The 19,062-nt window shown below is 33.9% G+C and overlaps 3 protein-coding genes and 1 non-coding gene across 14 annotated transcripts; 3 read left to right on the forward strand and 1 right to left on the reverse strand.

Annotated features, from left to right (window-relative positions):
• The first annotated feature begins 863 nt into the window (after positions 1 to 863).
• On the forward strand, positions 864 to 5,356 carry LOC137827860 (putative splicing factor 3A subunit 1). Of its 11 annotated transcripts, none has more exons than XR_011083785.2 (6): positions 864 to 967; positions 1,510 to 3,747; positions 3,862 to 4,160; positions 4,331 to 4,705; positions 4,804 to 4,874; positions 4,990 to 5,356. XR_011083785.2 is itself a non-coding variant. In XM_068634213.2 (3 exons), exons 2-3 carry the CDS (start codon positions 1,591 to 1,593, stop codon positions 4,129 to 4,131), a joined length of 2,427 nt encoding a protein of 808 aa, XP_068490314.1. In that variant the 5' UTR covers positions 864 to 967; positions 1,510 to 1,590; the 3' UTR covers positions 4,132 to 4,387. The 11 variants fall into 11 exon arrangements, 1 of the variants encoding a protein (XP_068490314.1); XR_016523349.1 differs by having other exon boundaries at positions 5,232 to 5,356; XR_011083787.2 differs by having other exon boundaries at positions 899 to 972.
• Positions 5,357 to 8,325: 2,969 nt separating this feature from the next.
• LOC137830768 (U5 spliceosomal RNA) lies at positions 8,326 to 8,442 on the forward strand. The gene has a single exon (XR_011084259.2). It is a non-coding gene; the product is annotated as a U5 spliceosomal RNA (small nuclear RNA).
• Positions 8,443 to 8,827: 385 nt separating this feature from the next.
• On the forward strand, positions 8,828 to 12,824 carry MED21 (mediator 21). Its single transcript, XM_068634032.2, has 4 exons — positions 8,828 to 9,222; positions 11,938 to 12,015; positions 12,119 to 12,170; positions 12,483 to 12,824. The coding sequence occupies exons 1-4, from the start codon at positions 9,016 to 9,018 to the stop codon at positions 12,563 to 12,565; spliced, it is 420 nt and encodes a 139-aa protein (XP_068490133.1). The 5' UTR covers positions 8,828 to 9,015; the 3' UTR covers positions 12,566 to 12,824.
• Positions 12,825 to 13,247: 423 nt separating this feature from the next.
• LOC137827742 (CwfJ-like family protein) lies at positions 13,248 to 19,062 on the reverse strand. Its single transcript, XM_068634033.2, has 10 exons — positions 18,840 to 19,062; positions 18,472 to 18,535; positions 18,012 to 18,386; positions 17,125 to 17,325; positions 16,857 to 17,024; positions 16,371 to 16,730; positions 15,387 to 15,466; positions 14,737 to 15,094; positions 14,084 to 14,296; positions 13,248 to 13,803 (listed from the first exon to the last, which is right to left on the reverse strand). The coding sequence occupies exons 2-10, from the start codon at positions 18,505 to 18,507 to the stop codon at positions 13,465 to 13,467; spliced, it is 2,130 nt and encodes a 709-aa protein (XP_068490134.1). The 5' UTR covers positions 18,508 to 18,535; positions 18,840 to 19,062; the 3' UTR covers positions 13,248 to 13,464.

Below are 19,062 nucleotides of genomic sequence, written 5' to 3' on the forward strand. Positions count from 1 at the left end.
CAAACGACATGATTATATGATGGATGACTTTATTAATTATAAATGTACATATATGCATAACTTTATTAATTATTAGAAGTTTGATACTACCTTTTTCAACTACATTGAGTGAATAATTAGTCCCTACTCTAGTATCATAAGAAAACCAATCCTTTATACATTTCATCAGAATATTGCAACTTGAATTAGAGAACAACTTTTTTTCCATTAATCTTAGTTTATTTGTTTTTCTGTTTTGTTGATAATTTATTTTCATTAAAATAAATTGGTCTATAAACACCTGTATTCACAATTTATTAATTATATTTTAAATTAAGTTGCTATTTTTTTTTATAAATTACAAATCCTTTTTTATGAACTTTGTTGCTCATAATTAATTTTATCTGATTCAAGAATGATCCTCTTGTTAAAAAAAGGCCAACTTAATATGAAAACAATGCATGTACATAATATTTTTTTAATAAGTTTTTTTTTTTAATTTTTTTTTAAGAAAACATTCTTTTCACACATTTTAACAAATACTGTATACCATTATATAAAAATGAATATACTTTTTAAATAAGCAATTTTATAAAGAAAACATACTATTCATAATTATCTTTGGTATAAATTTTCATAAAATAATTTTTTTAATAATAATTTTTTTTTATGAAATATGTATCTTTGTAAAGGTAATTAAATATTTTAGATTTATAAGATTGTTAAATTATTCTTTTAGATTTATATTATTTGGGGTTAGTTATTATAATATTTATGTTTATTTTTTAAAGTATATTTTGATCAAAATAAATTACTTGTTTTATTAGTGAGGCAGTTAGAATGTTTGGGCCAGATGCAGCCCAGCCCACAAAGAGTCCACACAAGAAAACGATTCATGACGCCCTTGATACTAAAGAGCCCACAGTCCCTGCATTCAGGGAATAGTTTCGTTTCAGAGGAGAAAGATCTTCACCCACCATTTTGCTCAGTAAGGTTTTCTCCACAATTTGTTTCAGCTGCTTCATTTATTTTTTCAATTTTATTTTTTTTCTTCTTTTTTTCATTTCTTTTCCACCCAAACTCTGTTGACTAACTCCACATACTTTTTCCCTGGCTGATTTATTTTGCTTCTGTCAGATTCGACTTTGTTTGTTTTGGTTCTTGCAGTAGAAAGAATCTGTTAATCAAGAGATTTTTGTCTTTGTTTTTCTTGCAACTTTTCGATTTGGACAGCAGAACTACGATTTCTTAAACCCACTATGAAAATTAACCCTTATTTTTTTATTTATTTCAAATTGCATCTGAGAAGTAGCGCAATCTGCATCTGTTATTTTTATTTTTAATTATTAAAGTTAAGAATCTGTTCTTTTGTTATGGTTAGTATTATCATGCTGAATACGGTGTTGTTTTTTCCAGTTATCGCTATGTATAAAACATGGTTTATGTGTGTTTTTTTGGCCCAATTATGGAGTTTGTTAGGTTTGATTAGTGTGGGTTTTTTATATTTTTTTTGTTTTGTTTTCATTGCAGGAGCAAGAGGCTGGTTTGGTGTTTCTTTTGTTTCACTTTTTATGAATACCTGAATTTGGAAGGGTTTTAGGGTTTTGCAACATGCTAGGTTCATTACCTATATTGCCTCTCCCTGCCCCTCCTGCTGATGGAAATCTAGGTCCTCTCCCTGAGTCTCAAGTATCCGAGGAGAGGACTTATAATGAGGAGCAGAACAAATCAAATTCAGCTTCTGTTCCAGTGCCCGCAACAGTTGCAACCCACACAAGAACTATTGGAATTATACATCCTCCTCCAGATATTAGGACCATTGTTGATAAAACGTCCCAGTTTGTGGCTAAAAATGGTCCAGAATTTGAAAAGAGGATTATTGCAAATAACACGGGCAATGTCAAGTTCAATTTTCTTAACTCATCAGATCCCTATCATGCATATTATCAACATCGGTTGGCTGAATTTCGTGCTCAGAATCAATCATCAGGGCAGCAAACTCCTTCGCAGTCCACTGACTCGGGTGTTCCTGAGTCAGCTCCAACTGCCCCTGTCCCGGATAGTAATGGCATAGCAGCAGTAGAAAAGTTCGATGTTTCTGCCCAGTTTAAACCTGTTAGGAAAGTACTTGAACCCCCTGAAGCAGAACAGTATACTGTTCGGCTTCCTGAAGGAATTACAGGTGAAGAGCTGGATATTATAAAGCTTACAGCACAATTTGTGGCTCGAAATGGGAAATCTTTTTTGACAGGGTTGACAAGTAGGGAAGTTAATAATCCCCAGTTCCACTTTTTGAAACCTACCCACAGCATGTTTACGTTTTTTACTTCTCTTGCGGATGCATATTCGAAGGTTTTGATGCCACCAAAGGGATTGACAGAGAAGCTGACGAAGAGTGTGTCTGATATGACTACTGTCCTTGAAAGGTGTGTGAATAGGCTGGAATGGGAGCGCTCGCAAGAGCAAGCTAGGCAAAAGGCTGAGGATGAGATAGAACAGGAAAGAATACAAATGGCTATGATTGATTGGCATGATTTTGTGGTGGTTGAAACAATAGATTTTGTTGATGAGGAGGATGAAGAATTACCACCTCCAATGACTATTGAGGTGGTTATCAGGAGAAGCAAGGCGTCAGCCACGGAAGATGATACTGTTGAGCCCGAAAAGGAGGTTGAAATGGAAATGGACGAGGAAGAGGCTCTGCTTGTTGAAGAGGGCATGAGAGCTGCTAGTTTGGAAGACTCAGATGATGGGAAGCAAAATGAAGTTAGAGTTACTGAAGACCCTGAACCACCAATGAGAATTGTTAAGAACTGGAAGAGACCCGAGGAGAGGATTCCTGCTGAAAGAGATTCAGCTAAGTTCGTTGTTTCTCCTATCACCGGTGAGCTAATTCCTATTAGCGAAATGTCAGAACATATGCGAATTTCTCTCATTGATCCCAAGTACAAAGAACAAAAAGAAAGGATGTTTGCCAAAATTCGAGAGACAACTTTGGCTGCGGATGATGAAATTTCAAGAAACATAGTTGGTCTTGCCCGGACCCGTCCTGATATTTTTGGTACCACAGAAGAAGAGGTCTCCAATGCTGTCAAGGCAGAGATTGAGAAGATAAATGATGAGCAACCTAAGCAGGTTATATGGGATGGTCACACAGGTAGTATTGGGCGTACTGCAAACCAAGCCATGTCACAGAATATTGGAAACGAGGACCAAAATGATACATCTAATAATGAGGCCAAGAACCTTCTTGGTCCTGCTGCACCTCCTCCAAGACCTGGTATGCCTTCAGTTCGTCCACTCCCGCCACCACCTGGATTGGCTTTAAATCTTCCACGTGGTCCAGTCCAATATTCTGTTCCTCATAGTGGTGGCCTTCCAATTCCTCCACCCAGGCCACTTTCGATGATGCCATCTGTTCGGCCTGCTCCTCCTCCTCCAATGCAGATGAATTCTGGACAGCAGTCAGTTATGGGTGGTCAACCGCACCCAATGCCTCCAATGCATATGAATAACCAAGGATTTCAAATACCTCCACCACCAGGATCCCAGTTCACTCCTGTTCCAGTTCCTCGACCTTATGTTCCTCTTCCTGTTCCACAATCAGTTATGCCTATGATGCACCCACCACCTTTGCCTCAGGGAGTGCCACCACCGCCGCCGCCAGAAGAGGCTCCTCCCCCACTCCCAGAAGAACCAGAACCAAAGAGGCAGAAACTTGATGATTATGCTCTGATCCCTGAAGATCAATTTCTGGCTCAACATCCTGTATGGATCGACCTAGTTAACAATTATTATTGTTTTAAATGTTTATATAGAACTATGTTTAGCGTCAGTGCTATTCTATATATCCTAACTGGCTGTCTGTTTTACTGATTGTAGGGACCTGTTCGTATCAGTGTATCTGTTCCTAATGTTGATGAAGGAAGTCTCAAGGGACAAGTTCTGGAAATTACAGTGCAATCTTTGTCTGAAACCGTTGGTAGTTTGAAAGAAAAAATTGCAGGGGAGATTCAGCTCCCTGCTAATAAGCAGAAATTGAGCGGAAAACCTGGCTTTCTCAAGGATAACATGTCACTTGCCCATTACAATCTTGGTGGAGGGGAAACACTTACCCTCACCTTAAGAGAGCGGGGTGGTAGAAAGAGATGAGCATGTCGCTTGCATGTCCAATGAAGAAGGTTGTTGTAATCTTTGCCTTATTGTAAGGCATATGGACTCTTATAGTATTGATAGACTACATGACGTAATTTCATGAATTATATGTTGAATACATTAGATTTATTGTATTTTGAGACATCTTGCAGTATTTACTGCTTTCTTGAAGACTGATGTTAATTCTGGAATACAGATTTTGGCACCTTGGCGCTTCTCTCTTGAGGGAATGGGAAGTAGTGGAGTTCCTTTATCTAATGCTCTATTCAAATTACTTTCATCACTGATTATTGCTTTCTTTTTTGTATTTGAAGTAGTGGAGCTTCTTTGCTGTCAGGGAGGGATTATTTACATGTTAACATTTTTTGTTTGTTTTTTCATTTTCAGTATTGCAATAATCAACGTGAAGTGATGATTTAGGGTTTTCTTTTTTCCTAGGGTTTAGGTTTATGTCATATATTGGATATTTTCTCGTACAAGGACACTGTTGGACATTTGGTTAGAAAGGCGTTGGTTGCTGAATGCTTATGTACTTTAGCTGGGGGTATCCTGTTTGGGTTTTAGTCACGAGGTTGTTTTATTTTGTTGTTGTTTATGTCCTTAACCTAGATTATTTCTGGCAGTGGTTGGGATGGTTGTTTTTTTGATTTGGCTGTTTTGTCACAACAGAAATTCTACTTGGACTTGTGGGAAGGCTGTGCAGCTTAGCCTGATGTGTTTTTGAATGAGATGATGCGCAGGTAGAATGGTCAACAATCTTTTCTGTGCTGTTATAATCCTTATGTTGTGATCTTTCACTTTTTTATCTTTTTAGTTTTGTGCTGATGGCAGTTTCTGCCTGCCAATTTATTGCAGAATGAACCAGGTTTGGTATTTTAAAGAAGGCACCGATTCTCATGTTCATCTTTTTTGGGGATATGTTAGGAAACTTTCTGTTTAAGTTAACTTGTCGATCTCACAAGATTTTCTGGTCATCCTTAATTTGTGCATTTGTTTCTTCCCCTACCTCCCCATTGGCCTGAATATTACGTTTTTTTTTCCTGTGTGTGAGAGATTGTTAGTATACCTCATTGGAGCCTATGTTTGACTGTCGACAGACTCACAAGTTGGAGACTGTCAAGCTTGCTTGCAAGAAGCTTTCGGAGAACGACACTGATGTATTAAGATATTGGATTTGACTTCTGTTTCTATTTAAACTATGGAAATTGTGGTCTTACAAGAACCTAATGATGCCCCTTTTCTGTAGCCTTACCAGATCCCATCTAATATAAGATATAGGTCATTGTTGATATTTAGGCGCAGAATAAAGTTTCATTTGCCATACATAAAATGACCATTGTTGATATAATTGGTAGACATTAGTTTTTATTAGATAATTGCTGTCTCTTGAAAAAGTTAAGGCCCTTTAAAGATCAGAGAGACGTAAGATTAGTCGTCCAAACATTTTCAACCCTTTATGGCAATCTCTATATAATATAATGAATAATACAGTCTACCAGAGTTGGGGTGTGAGAACAAACTGCCCTCACAGACGGTTTTGTTTTATGCTGGGGATTTGAATCCCACCAGTTGGGGGCGAGAAAGATGATGGTTTGATTTTTCCGAACCATTGTTAGACTTAAAATGATGGTTTGATCTGGTAAAGATTGTTTGATTTAGTTTACCTTTTACACTTGCATGATGTTTGTAAATTGTTTACAAACTTGTTTTTGGCAAACTCAGGAGAATTGACATATATGTTGTGTGGAATTATATAGCTAGCGATGGTCAAGAAGAGTTCGTTTTTCATGATTTACTTTTTTAAATCTTAATAATATTAAAGGAAAAAAGGTGTAAGTGTAAAATATACAATCATGATTAAGTAGAATAAAAATTATACTAACATTCATATATTTTCCATCGAACGATTATTTAATATTTATTGTATGCATAGTTAAATAGTATTTATATTATATAATTCTGAGAATATAATTTTTTATTTTGGGGGAAAACACTTAAGAATTTGTTGGTATGGATTAAAATTAAATCTCTTCATAAATAAAATAATTTGTATATTTTAAAACAAGTTATTTAAGATGCAAATTTTAGTGTCATGAGTAGAAATATTTATTAGGTTGAATAATTTGATGACTTAAATAAATTAAGTTAAAATTTCTTAATAATTGGATTAAATTTAACGTAGTTCAAAGTGAAACAATCATTTACGTTTGGCAATAAGTTACATAGGTTGAACTTTAAATCCTATTTAAACGAAATTATTATATTTTTTTTGTTAATTTAACTGTTTTTTATGTTTTTAATTTTGATTATTAACTTGCACTTCTAATTTTTTTTGTTTAGTTTTATTTACAATAATATATTCTTTTTTTTTAAAAAGTGTATTTTAAAAATGACACAAAAAGTAAAAGTAGAAAAATTAAAACCTTATCTAATTCGAGTTTTTTTTATTGGTTTGCATAATAAATTTGTCCAAATTTCGTATAATTGAATACACACTTTTAATTCAGACTTGCTATGTTTCGAATTTCATTTTATTATTAATATTATTATATATAACTATTAAAATGAGCTTAGTAGGATGATGTGGTTCGAAAACTTATAAAATCTTAAACTAACAAAAGAAAATTGTAATCTAAATTAGATTATTTTAAAATTCGGTCACTCGTTTAATAATACAACAATTTCTATTTTAAAATAAATGAAAATACTATAATAAAACTATTGAAAATAATACTTTATTATATAACACACATGCGCGCACATATATATATATATATATTAATTTATATATCAAACAATTATATTTAAAGTTAAAACTAATTTCATTAATATGATTTAAATTTTAAAATACATATATATTTTTTCTAATTTTTTTTATACCTCCACTAATATACTCCCACTTTGTATTTTTTCAAGCCAATATTGATGTCCAGAAGGTCAGGTTTCATAACATTGTAAGTATGTTGGATTTCATTAGTTCCTATATGCTTCTGTATATCCTCATGTATCATCCCTTCTAAATCCCATTATAGACTCATATTTATTTATCTAACCCTAATAAAGTTATAAATAGTATTTTATTTCTAAATAAAGTTGTAAATGACATTTTATAATTTTTTAGTTTTAAATTTAATTAAATACTCGACATTAATTTAAAAAGTACATATTGTGCAAATACACGAGATTTATTTTAAAAACTGTTTCCATATTTAAATAAAGAGTTACCTTAAAATACAGGTACGAATAAATAATTGATATCAATAATTACTTGTATGATGTTTTACTAAAAACATTTTTATTATATTTGAAAAAATAATTAATATTAATTTAAACATATTTTAATGTGATTTTTGTAAGAATTTTAATAAAAGAGCATGAGTAATTTTTCTGAAGAAGTTAAAAGAAAATGAAAAGGCTGCATGGGGGTGCATTGTTTTTACTAGCAGAATGGTATGTTATAATCTTATTTTTACCATTGTTCATCGGGTTTCCTTCACTATGAAATCTATGTTTTATTATAACTCTTTTCATGTGATAGCTCATTATTTTGTTGAGTGTAAAACCTTCTTAAGTTGTGTACATTTTCCTTTATTTCCAGCACTAGCTACCTTGTGGTAACTCAGTTTATTTATATCTGCTTCAGATTAGGATATCATATTTTGATCTGGTTACTTCATGAAGCCATAAACCAAGTGTATTCTCATGGAGGAGGGTTGGTTGGGTTTCATTTTTAGAGAAGGAACATTGTCTTGCATTCTTAACTTTGGAGCTAATCTTCCTAAACTCTACTATTAATATGGAGAATGAATCTCAGGTTGTATTTTAATTAGCTCTTGCAGCCTTTAAAAATGGACTTTGAGTCTCATATACATTCACAGGCTTTTGCCAATTAGGTTGTTCAACTTTCTCTTTGTTTTAGTTTTAGTTATATAACACCTAGTTTTTCATGTCAAATGGGAAGAAATTAATCTATCTTTCACATTTATAACACAAATGATTTGATTTCTCTTATGAAACTGATTTTAAAGACACAAGTATTCTTCATTCAGAACAGTCAGATAGCAGAAGACTAGAGAGAAAGGTCAAATGTGAGTTGTTATATTTTCCCCAAGTCCCACATCAAATGGTTTCTAAGAAATTTCTTCTGCTTACATTATAAGATGAAGGAAGGTCACCTGTTGGAAATCACGGAGTCGTGTGTTAAGCACAAAGCGAACTATTCTTTCGCCTTTTACTAAAGAATACCGTGTGCTTGTCACTCTAAGCGACATACGCCAATTTTTTAAAGAGATTTCTAAGGAAATCTCTGCAATTGTAGTTTCAAATTATTTCCTCTGTTAGGTATTTTGGACAGCTTCAGTAAACCTAGTAATTTTTTTTGGAATTCTGTTTGATGTATTGTCCAATTGTTTTCATAAATTTTGAAGTATTAAATCATTTACACAGGTCTTAAATTATAATCATTATTAGATTGTAGAAACTAATTATTGTAATAGTAAAAGGTTGGAATGAAAACTGATCCAAGTAAGGTATTATGTGGTTTTTATTATTTTAATTTAGGTTACATTCTCATTTGTTTGTAAACTTTTTAGTTGAAAAATTAATTTGATTGCATTGTTTTATATATGTAAATTAAGTCTCTTATTAATGTTAAAGAAGTTCAAAAATTAAGTCTATTAATATATTCAAGAAGTTCAAAAATGAAGTCTATTATTATATTCAAGAAGTTAAAAAATTAATATGATATTCAGAAAGTAGATAAATAATCTTTAAAAAAAACACACATATATAAAAAAATAAAAATAAAACAAACGCACAGGAAGAGTGGTTGTGGGCAGTTGCAGAAGAAAGTGAAGCCAAAATTTTCTCCAGAAAGTTGCAATGGATATAATCTCTCAGTTACAAGAACAGGTTAATTTGATTGCACATTTAGCTTTCAATACGATTGGGACATTGCAAAGGGATGCCCCTCCTAATCGGCTGTCGCCAAATTATCCAGAACCACCTGCACATCCTACAGAGGAGGGCACAAATTTTTCAGAACAGCCAAAGCTCATGAGTTCTACTTTAGTGAAGGCTGCCAAGCAGGTACGTACCATTAGTCGAATTGGAATCATACGTAGTTGTTAATGTTGTCAAAATCGTCATTTGCTCGCCTAATGGAGGGATCCATCCTTCTCGTATTCAGAAGCTAGGGTTTCACAACCCATTTGTTAGCTAAATTACAACCCGACCCAAAAACAAAACCCGACCCTTTTGTTCTGCCAGGGTTCCCTACGTTTCGAAATCGGAACGAAGGAAAGTTTCAGCCTTCGGAGCACTGACGCAGCTCTCATGCCGCTAGCTTCGGCTTTGTCGGCATCGCACGACCACCGTCACCGTGCTGTTCTGCTTACTCTGTTTTTCCTTCAAATTTTATAGAGAACAGGAACTATTTTTAGTTGGGTTGGATCTTGCTAAAAGACTGTTATTTTTATCATTTATATTATATAATTTTTCCTTTACTCTCTAAATCAGAGTTATTATTTTTTATCCCCTTTCTAATCCTCTTAGGCATCCTCGAGTTTGACAACATTCATGCCTCATCAAACACAACACAAACACTAAACCAGTGGACACTAGACAGATATATAATTTTAATTTTTGTATTCAAAGTCATGGGTATAGCTAGTGTATGGAATTGTATTAGAGTTAAATGTGTTAAATATGTTTAGAAATTCTCTAAGTATCTTCAAATATGGAAATGTAATATTAATATTTTAAAGAATACTGCTCAAATTGTAATGGATTGTCATTGCTTAATATGTGTTGAACATATGACATTCACATTTTAGGAAACAAATTGTTCATTTGCCTTTTATTTAGTGCAAATATGGCTTGCAGCTGAAAATTTACTTTGTTCTTTAAAATCCCACTCTGTACCATTAGAATCAATACTTCTATGTTTATATTGTCATAGAGGAAGAATGAAAAAGCATTTTGCTGCCGTGATCATTCCATTCCCAAGCTAATATTGACATTCAAAGAAAAGTAGAATTTTGTTGCTTTTGGAAGTACTTCATTTTCAAAATTTATTTTAGATGTGCTTATTTTAAATTTTGATTCTTCAAGGCCATGTTTAGCATTATTGAAATTTTCCCTGGTTTTTATCTTTAAATTATTATTTATCAGTTTTACACTTTAATTAATTTCACACTCAGGAGTAATTTCAAGTTATACTTCCTGAACACAATTGTTCGATCAAATTATGAGATCTTCTTTGGTCGGGAGCTAATGGATTAACTAGAGGTCACCTTGTTAGTTGGAAGATTTGCTAGATTAAAAGAGAAGGTTTGGATATTGGAAAGTTGATATCCTAAAATGTTGCTTTAACAGCGAAGTGGCTTTAGCCTTTTCTTTTGCAGACTAACTCTTTATGGTATGAAGTTGTCCAGGGTAAATGTGGTTTTGTGTTCTGAGGGATGGAATGAAAATTCTGTGGTCAAAACAATGAGATAATTGGTAGCCCCTATAAATTTGTATTCAAGGACATGCTTTTTTCATATCTTTTGTTTCCCCTTGGTAATTGATGAAGGTTCCTTTCCATATTAAAATTTGGGAGAACCCTTGGATTGGGTGTGAGAATGCATTTCCTGGACACTTCATATGTCTAATTTGCACGTAATGCTCCTGTAATTTAGTTTTATTCTTCATCTGATTCTGTTTTTATGAAATTCATTCTAATGGAAATTCCCTGAATTACAGTCCCTTTTGCCTTTTTTGAATTACATGTCTTGAAAATACTGACCAGAGGGTTTGGTTTGGTCTCTTGACACATTTTATCTTGTAAATCTTGCTTTCATTTTATCCTTATCTATCTCCGAAGTCCAAAAAATGGTTCATTCGTTTTTGCCAAGTCGATTTGGAAATTGGTTGTTCCTGCAAAGGTTAAATCTTTTGTTTGAACTGATGTTCCAAACTGGATTAGTGCCAGTGATTTAATTCAAATTTGAAGACCTCTAACTGCATTGTCTGCTAACTATCGCATGTTCTGCAGATTGAGTTTTGAAAAAATTTCCTCAGTTGTTTTTGAACTTCTCAGCAACCCTTTGGTGTTTCTGGTGAACATTGGGTTTTTCCAAAGGGGCTCCAAAAATTCCCGTTTTAATTTTAGAGGTTTAGACGCTGATAGAGATGTTAAAATTACAAGGCTTTGGAGTTCACATTTTGTGGTTGTTTGGTGTACATGGTTGGAAAGATATGCACATTTTTCTTTTGTCAAACGATGCCTCTGGAGTTCATTTGAGATCATACATAGTTCACGTAGTTTCTTGGTAGTGTCCTGCTAATGGTTTTTCTAGGGGTGTCTTAGGTTACATAGATATTGGTATATTGAGTTACATGTGTCATGTTCTTAGTTTTTTGGATTTTTCCTTTTATTCTTGATTTAGGTGATGAATTTCTTTGTCCCCGTGCATTGAATCTCTCTTTAAGAAATTTCATTAACAAAAGAAAAAAAAGTCCCCAACATATGTTAATTTTCTGAAATATTACACGGATCATATTCTAAGACTGGGATGGCTGCATAAGGTGTTCCAATTGTCTTTTTTTATTTTTATTTTAGAGGATAACATGCATAATGCTTGCTTAGAAATTGTAAACATTGGATATATACATAGAACCAATTTAATCAATTGGACTAGGGCTTATATTTTTCTTATTATGTGATGCTGAACTTCATTATTTATGGAGTCTTTGAGTCTTCGGTTTTCATTATTAGATCACTCGTAATTGGTCCATTGAAATATATGGTTTTTTCTGTAGTTTGATGCATTGGTTGCAGCTCTTCCAATATCCGAGTCAGGTGAAGAGGCACAGCTTAAGAGGATAAGAGAATTACAAGTATGTAACTCACTTTTGTATCTGATTGATTGGTGAACTAAGTAGTCTAATTGTTAAAAACATTGTTTATGCTTTTACATTGTTTATGCATTTTGCCTTCCAGGCTGAAAATGATGCAATAGGCCAAGAACTTCAAAAGCAGTTGGAAGCTGCAGGTGTGTCCAATTCTCTCTTAATCTCTGTATAACACGTGAAAGTGTAAATTCCTGTAATAGCCAAAATGAGTTTTAATTTAGATTCATGGAAAAAGGTGCCCTGGGGCACAACTTTCATATATGCAAAAGTAGTTTGTTCATGCAATATGAAGCATTTTATGAGCTGTACAGCTGTAGTTGTTCGGTGGAGGCTGCCATGCATCTGTATTGTTCCACGGAATATGCAATATTGAAATAGCAAACAACATGTGCTTTGGACTTTAGGATGTTTTGAGAAGGTATCTATCTAACACTTTGTGTTCTTGATGTCAGAGAAGGAATTGAATCAGGTTCAAGAACTGTTTAGCCAAGCATCAGATAATTGTTTGAACTTGAAGAAACCAGATGACAATTAGCAACTTGTGTTCCTGACAATATCAGAGTGATGAATTTGGCCACAAGTATCTCAACTTGACACAGAGCAGGCACTGCTGCAGGATGATTTTCCTTTTCTCCATGAAATCTTGGATAACTGAAATAGTCTGTATATTTTTTTTTTATGTTTAACTTTTGCATGTTTAGCTTAATTCATACAAGTTGAGTTGCTGTAATTATATTCCTTCAAAGGAGAAATGAAGAGTGTTTACTATCTTTATTCATTTCAGTTTCTGGAAAGTACACATTTTAGTCCTTTTTTTCTTTCTAATAATTATAGTTTAATGTTTTTTAAGTAAATATTGACAATAATAATGTGTCACTTATTAAATCAATTTTATTAAAATAATTTCACTCTCTTAATAAATATATTTTTTATGTTGTAAATATAAATATTAATTGATATTGTATTTAGAACTGAAAATAAAAAATATTAGTGCACTTAATCTTTGTTAAAAAAAAAAAATCCAATTATTTTTGGACTTTAGTGTATTTCGAATAACTTGCTACAACTACACTAAGTCTCACATGCACAGTAAGAGAGCTATTGCATAAATTTAATCTTAATCATCAAGGGATTGTGAAGAAATATTCTCTTGTTATATTAAAATTGAATATCCATGGATTTCATATAAATTAAAAAGTAACTTATGACGGAATAGATTTTCATGCTAAGTGATTAATCAATGTCATTCTCCTTCTAAACCCTTCAATAACTAGCAAGGGACTAGAAATTTGATAATACAATGTACAGTAGAGGAACAACGAAAAACAATGTTTCACATTCTTTTTCCTTTTATGAAAGGGAATGGATGCATTGTATCCCAGGGCAGATTAAGTAAATGCTTAAATAAAAGTGACCTAATCTGTAAAATATTTGTTAGGAAGTTTGATGAAGCTGTTTTGTCCAGTCAAAATGATCCCACTCTTTGGAAAAGCTTGCAACTGCTTGCTTTTGTACCTCCACGGCCTCGTAGCGTCGTCGCCTATACATGTCCTCTTCTGCCAAATGTAGCATGCCTCTTACCACATTCAACCCAAGGCTGCTATTAAACTGTTTCTCATCATCAATAACATGGACAAAACCCTTGTTTAAACCAAATTCAACGTGGAAATATGGAAAGTGCTTCGGAATTGAATTACGCAATCCCTTTTCACTTGTATCAATAAGTTTCTTTGCATTGTGCTGACTCCACTCATCTTCAGCTTCATCAATAGCCTGTCATGAACCCAATTTAAAGAGTTTAAATGTTTAAAATGTGGGTATTTGAAACTAAACAAATATTAAATGTAGTAATAATGGATAGAAAAAAAGCAACCATCAACATAAGAGCACAATATACATTGGATCTTTACACAATCTTAGTAGTATGCTTTTAATCATATGGGGCCTAAAGGATTAATAGTTCATTTCCCTGATGCATAAATGAAAAGCATTGATTCCGAAGAGAGAAGTTAGTAATCAGTGCTACAAAAGAAAATAATGTTTGGCAACTCACCTTTTTAAAGTACAAAGGAGCCTCTTTGGCAATATCTTGCGGTAAAGGAATGCACTCAACCATACAGTGCCGTCGTTGCTGTGCCAATCCCATCACAGTCTCAAGAAACACTACCTCCTTTTCTTGCTTAGCAAACATCATAATTAGGCACTTCTTGAAGTTTCGAATTTCTGTCCACACATTATCGTCCACAGTTCTTGTAGCTGATTCATGCTGTAAGATAAAAGGAAAAGACAGTAACAAGGTTAAAATTCCATGAAAATAAAAAATAACTAAGTTGCTTACGGCACAAGATCAGCAGGCTCAAAAACTAATACAACTCAATGTTACTTAGAATTCATGCAATAATACTAATCTACTAAATTACTATCCCAATTTCAAGAAAACAGTATCAAATACACTTAAATTCTCATTACTATCATCTATCTGAATATTCTCCGGGATCTGCATAATTTATCTAGTAATGGTACTAGTCAATGTCATAATGGAAGGATCTTCAGATGTCAAATCCCAAGTCAAATAGCATCTTTATGCATAAGAAAAAAACCAACTAAGGAACTTAACCACTCATAATGCAGGGATTGTCCTAAATAAACAATAACTTGTATTGGTTTCAATTCTGGAAAAAACAAAGTAGCAGAAATTAAAGTCACCTGAATCGGTAAAATGCAGCAATGACCAGGAACCATGGGTTGCCACTGTGGCAACATAAGATATGTGAAATTTGCGATTGAAACCACAAGATGCATAGGTCGATTTGGATTTTCTAAACAAAAGAGGCAGCGTTCTTGCTGAGTCAAGAACCGATTAGTCTTTTTTAGGATCTTGCTGTCATCACCTACTTGCTTCTTTCTACTCTTTCTGCTTGGACCATCCTCAAAATCATATTCATCATCGGCCTGAGTGGAAATACTAAACTTCTTGTTCTGCATTATGTTGCGAGCAAGATGCATATCAGCATCATCCTCTCCTTTCTTCTGCCGAGCAGCAAGCATCTTTTGCATACCATACCTTGAAAATAAAAATCGCTGTTAAAAACATGAGAAATAACAAAATATCATAAGGATAAATAAAGCTTTAGAGACCAATAATAATAGTGAATCACATCAAACATGCTTACAAACATAAAAAGAATAAAGAGATGCAAACTAGAAATAAATAACAAGAGAAGCCCAGTTTTTTTGTAACATATGAAATTTCATATTGGGCACAATGTTTTCACATTAGAAATGAATAAATCATGTGTGGGATAAAGGAGGAGAACACAAAAACAAATACACAGAATTCCAAGACAGCAAAATACCTGCTAGAACTGCCATCTGTTCTTGGTCTAACTGAATGATCTCGATTTTCCTGTTTTGTGTTCATAACTTTTACTTCTTGCTGCCCACCAAACAAAAAAAAAAACTGAATGAAATCGAGATAATCAAGAAACTAGAAGGATATGTTTCTGTAAGCAAAAATACAATATGTTGAATACTATCTATTTCCTTATTTTTAACTAAATAAATACTATTTGTTTACTTGTATATATAACAGCTGTGTAATTAATAATTACTAGAGAAGGATTTTCAGACTGTAATTACTATATTTAATCCCTATAAACCAAGGGATTTTTACGGTGCATTGATCATTAAAACTTAACATTGAGTGCCAACCTCTCAAGAATTTCAGAATGAATTTCATTAGAATCAACTATTATCATCAAACCAAATAACTAGGCTAATGTCACCTCCTCCCAAGGCAAAAGGAAAAGAAACATAATGCATTATGTACTCGTACATAACTAGAAGCTTTTCAACTCCTCACCAGCTTCAAGGTTCAGTTCTCACATACACGAAAGAGAAGAAGTCCACAAAATACAAAATGTCCAATTTCAGGCAAGTGGCAGCAAGATTGACAGAAGAATTTTAATAACAAGCAAATACTGATGGAAAGCAAATTTGATAACATAGCAGAGACCAGAAAAGCCATGAAGGCAATTATAATTCAAGATAAACTTTTCAAGGAACCAGAACAGAGAAAAGTTTGTCCTAATTCTGGAGTAAGGACCATAATCACAAACATTGAAACCATTATCTGAAAAAACAGTTTGTTCTGGCCATTTCTACTTTATGTAATATGGTAAGAAGGAATAAACTAATAGCACTACTCCCAAATCCAATACTGAACAGGCACATGAAATGATCGAAGATGGAAAAAAACACAATACGCTGGTCTAAACTGCAAAAACAATAAGATCCAACCACTCTAGAAAAGACACCTTATCCTCTTATTCATGTCTTACCATAAGTTTTTCAGCTTCTTCATGCTTTCCCTTCAAACGAAGTTGCATAGCCTTAGCTGCCAACTGGTTTGCACTCATCTCATTCTTGACTTCTGCACTTCTTTCCCCTGGAGTGTTTGCTTCTAACGAAACTTTTTCCAAAACAGAGCCATCAGAATTATTAGTCATCTTGCTACCGAAATCATGCATAAAGCTTCCATCATTAGAAAACTTATTTAGGCTAGATACTGCGGCAGAGATTACCCCAGCACCCTCAGCTTCCATGTGCTGGTGGCTCTTTCGCTTTCCCCAAGACAAAGAACCTTGAACTTTAGGTATTCTCATTTCATGGTGGCGAACAGAAACATCCTTTAAGTACTCCTGCTAGCATTTCATTAGCCAGTTTCAGTGAAGTGGAACAGAATATATTTCAGAATTCCAGAAAAACCAGTTGAATTGAAGGAAAAGAAAGAAATGTAAAATAGTTCTTTATGTCATCAAAGTTACCCTTGTAGAAGACCTTCGACCGTGCTTATCAGAATCTGGTGAATTTTCTTCAGTTATTCCTTTTTGTCTATTTTTTATAGCACGTAGATGTGCTCGAGCAGGAGCAGCTGCATTAGATGCAACAGATGCAGTCAACTCACCAAGAGAACCCCACCTTTCTTGCACAACCTGCACATATCCATACAAATAAATGGCAAATTTTTACAGGATGACAAAGATGTTCTTTTATATAGGAACAAGCAATGTCCGAAAAGCAAGGCAAAATAACCTCATTAAAGTTCCGTCCTTCTCGAGCTGCTTGTTCTTGTGCACGCTTTAAGGCTTTAAGTTTCCAACTTGCTCCTCCATCCCCAACAAGGGAAGAAGATAGAAGTTGGTCAGCACCAACTTTAGATCCATCCTTTTCTTCCGGGTAACCAGTTCCACTATCCTTAAAATATGGATTCAGTTCCTTAGGATTTACCTTTGGCTGAAAAAGAAAGCAAACAACTATGTCCCTTTATCACCTTAGATTGGCTGAGAATGAAAGATGAAGACAGGCTGCAAACTATATGAAAATATTTAATACAGACCACAAATGGACAGGCACTTCAACTAATGGAATGTCATCAGGAAAATTGAAACATTGTTCCCCAATCCAGCACTTTTATGTCAAACAAAATCCATGTATCGATAATGAAATAAACACATGGATATAAAATAATTCTCCTGCAGAAGAAGGCCAAATGATCAAACCATTTTATCTTCAAAAGGCATTAGCTCACCATATAACTGCCTTATACATTTTTTTAGTTTTGGAAAAAATCTTATCATTTTTCACATTTACTTTTTATTTTATCTCTTAATATGGTGAGTGATAGCAATATAAGGGGAAAAGGAGATTCTCTTTGCTTTGATTTATTCCTTGGTTTTATTTCTAGTTATTTTATCCTTCCCTCCATATTTATCCATTCATATCTTGTAAGAAATAGCAGAAAATGACACCAACTTATATCAGTTAAAGAGAAAATTCAAACAAAAAGCAACAAAAAAATTTAGTAAGCATAAAATGCTGTGTCCTCCCTTGAGGACAGAAAAAGAACATAAATATAGAACCCAACAGGAGAGATACATATGTTAACAGCCAAGAGGGAAAGATATTTAACAGAGACATACCTCCTCAACAGGAACCTCCTCTGACAAATTCTCCTCTGTTTCCACGACTGCAGGCTTCTTACTTTCAGCCCTGAGCATCCAATCCAGTCCCATTTCCTTTCTCGCAATTTCCATCTCACTGGGAGAATCATCCCTTTTCTTTTTTGCTTTACTCCTTCTCTTATTTTCATCTTTATCACTCTCACTTTCACTTGAGTAAAGAGAAGAGTCTTCATCAGACGAATACCACTTCTTCTTCCTAGATCCTTTCTTGATCTTAACAAGCCCGTCATCATCAGAACTATCCCTAGAGCTCTTCCCTTTCTTCTTTTTCTTTTCCCTCCTCCTATCTGATTTTTTCCTCTCTTTCGAGGCAGAATCCAAGTCCCCGTCCACCTAGTATACACACTATCAGACACAGGAAATAGGAACAACAACCATAACACTCACACTAAGATAAAACTAAAGTAGACCTACTCACCTGGTCCCGGGAAATGAATTTCACACCTGAAAACATTTTCTAGATTCCTAGACTGTACCAATACCTGCATAATAATAAAAATACAATGAACAACATGCAGAAAAAGGGGTTTTATTTGAAAGGTTCTTCTTCTTCAACGCAGTAGATGCAATATGCGACGGCAGGGCATGGTGATGGAAATAATACAAAAAATGTAGAAATTAATAGCAAATGAACAAATAAAAAAATAGTTGAACGAAGAAATTAAGAAGTGCAGGGAATGCATAAATTGAACAGGAAGATTGGAAATTGAGAGAAAATTTCACCAGATAATATCGTAAAATTGAATTTGGAAGAAAAAAAAAGAGTAAGGAAGAGAGCAAACTTACCCTAACAACCAATAAAGGTACCGGCGCCGGCGTGTTCTCAGGCAACACAGATGAGACGAAAGCCAAGCCACCAGCGATGGTGCCGTTTTCTTCAGACGCCGCCGTTTTGAGTTTTCACTCCTGATTTTGGTTGAAGCTATTAACGTCCTTTTGATTATTTATATTTCTTTTTTGTTAACACCAGCGAAGCAAGTATATGTGCAGATTACAATTAGAATTAAAC

The sequence above is a fragment of the Phaseolus vulgaris genome, chromosome 7, assembly GCF_051622355.1.
Source record: "Phaseolus vulgaris cultivar YP4 chromosome 7, ASM5162235v1, whole genome shotgun sequence".
In the NCBI taxonomy this organism is placed as follows: domain Eukaryota; kingdom Viridiplantae; phylum Streptophyta; class Magnoliopsida; order Fabales; family Fabaceae; genus Phaseolus; species Phaseolus vulgaris.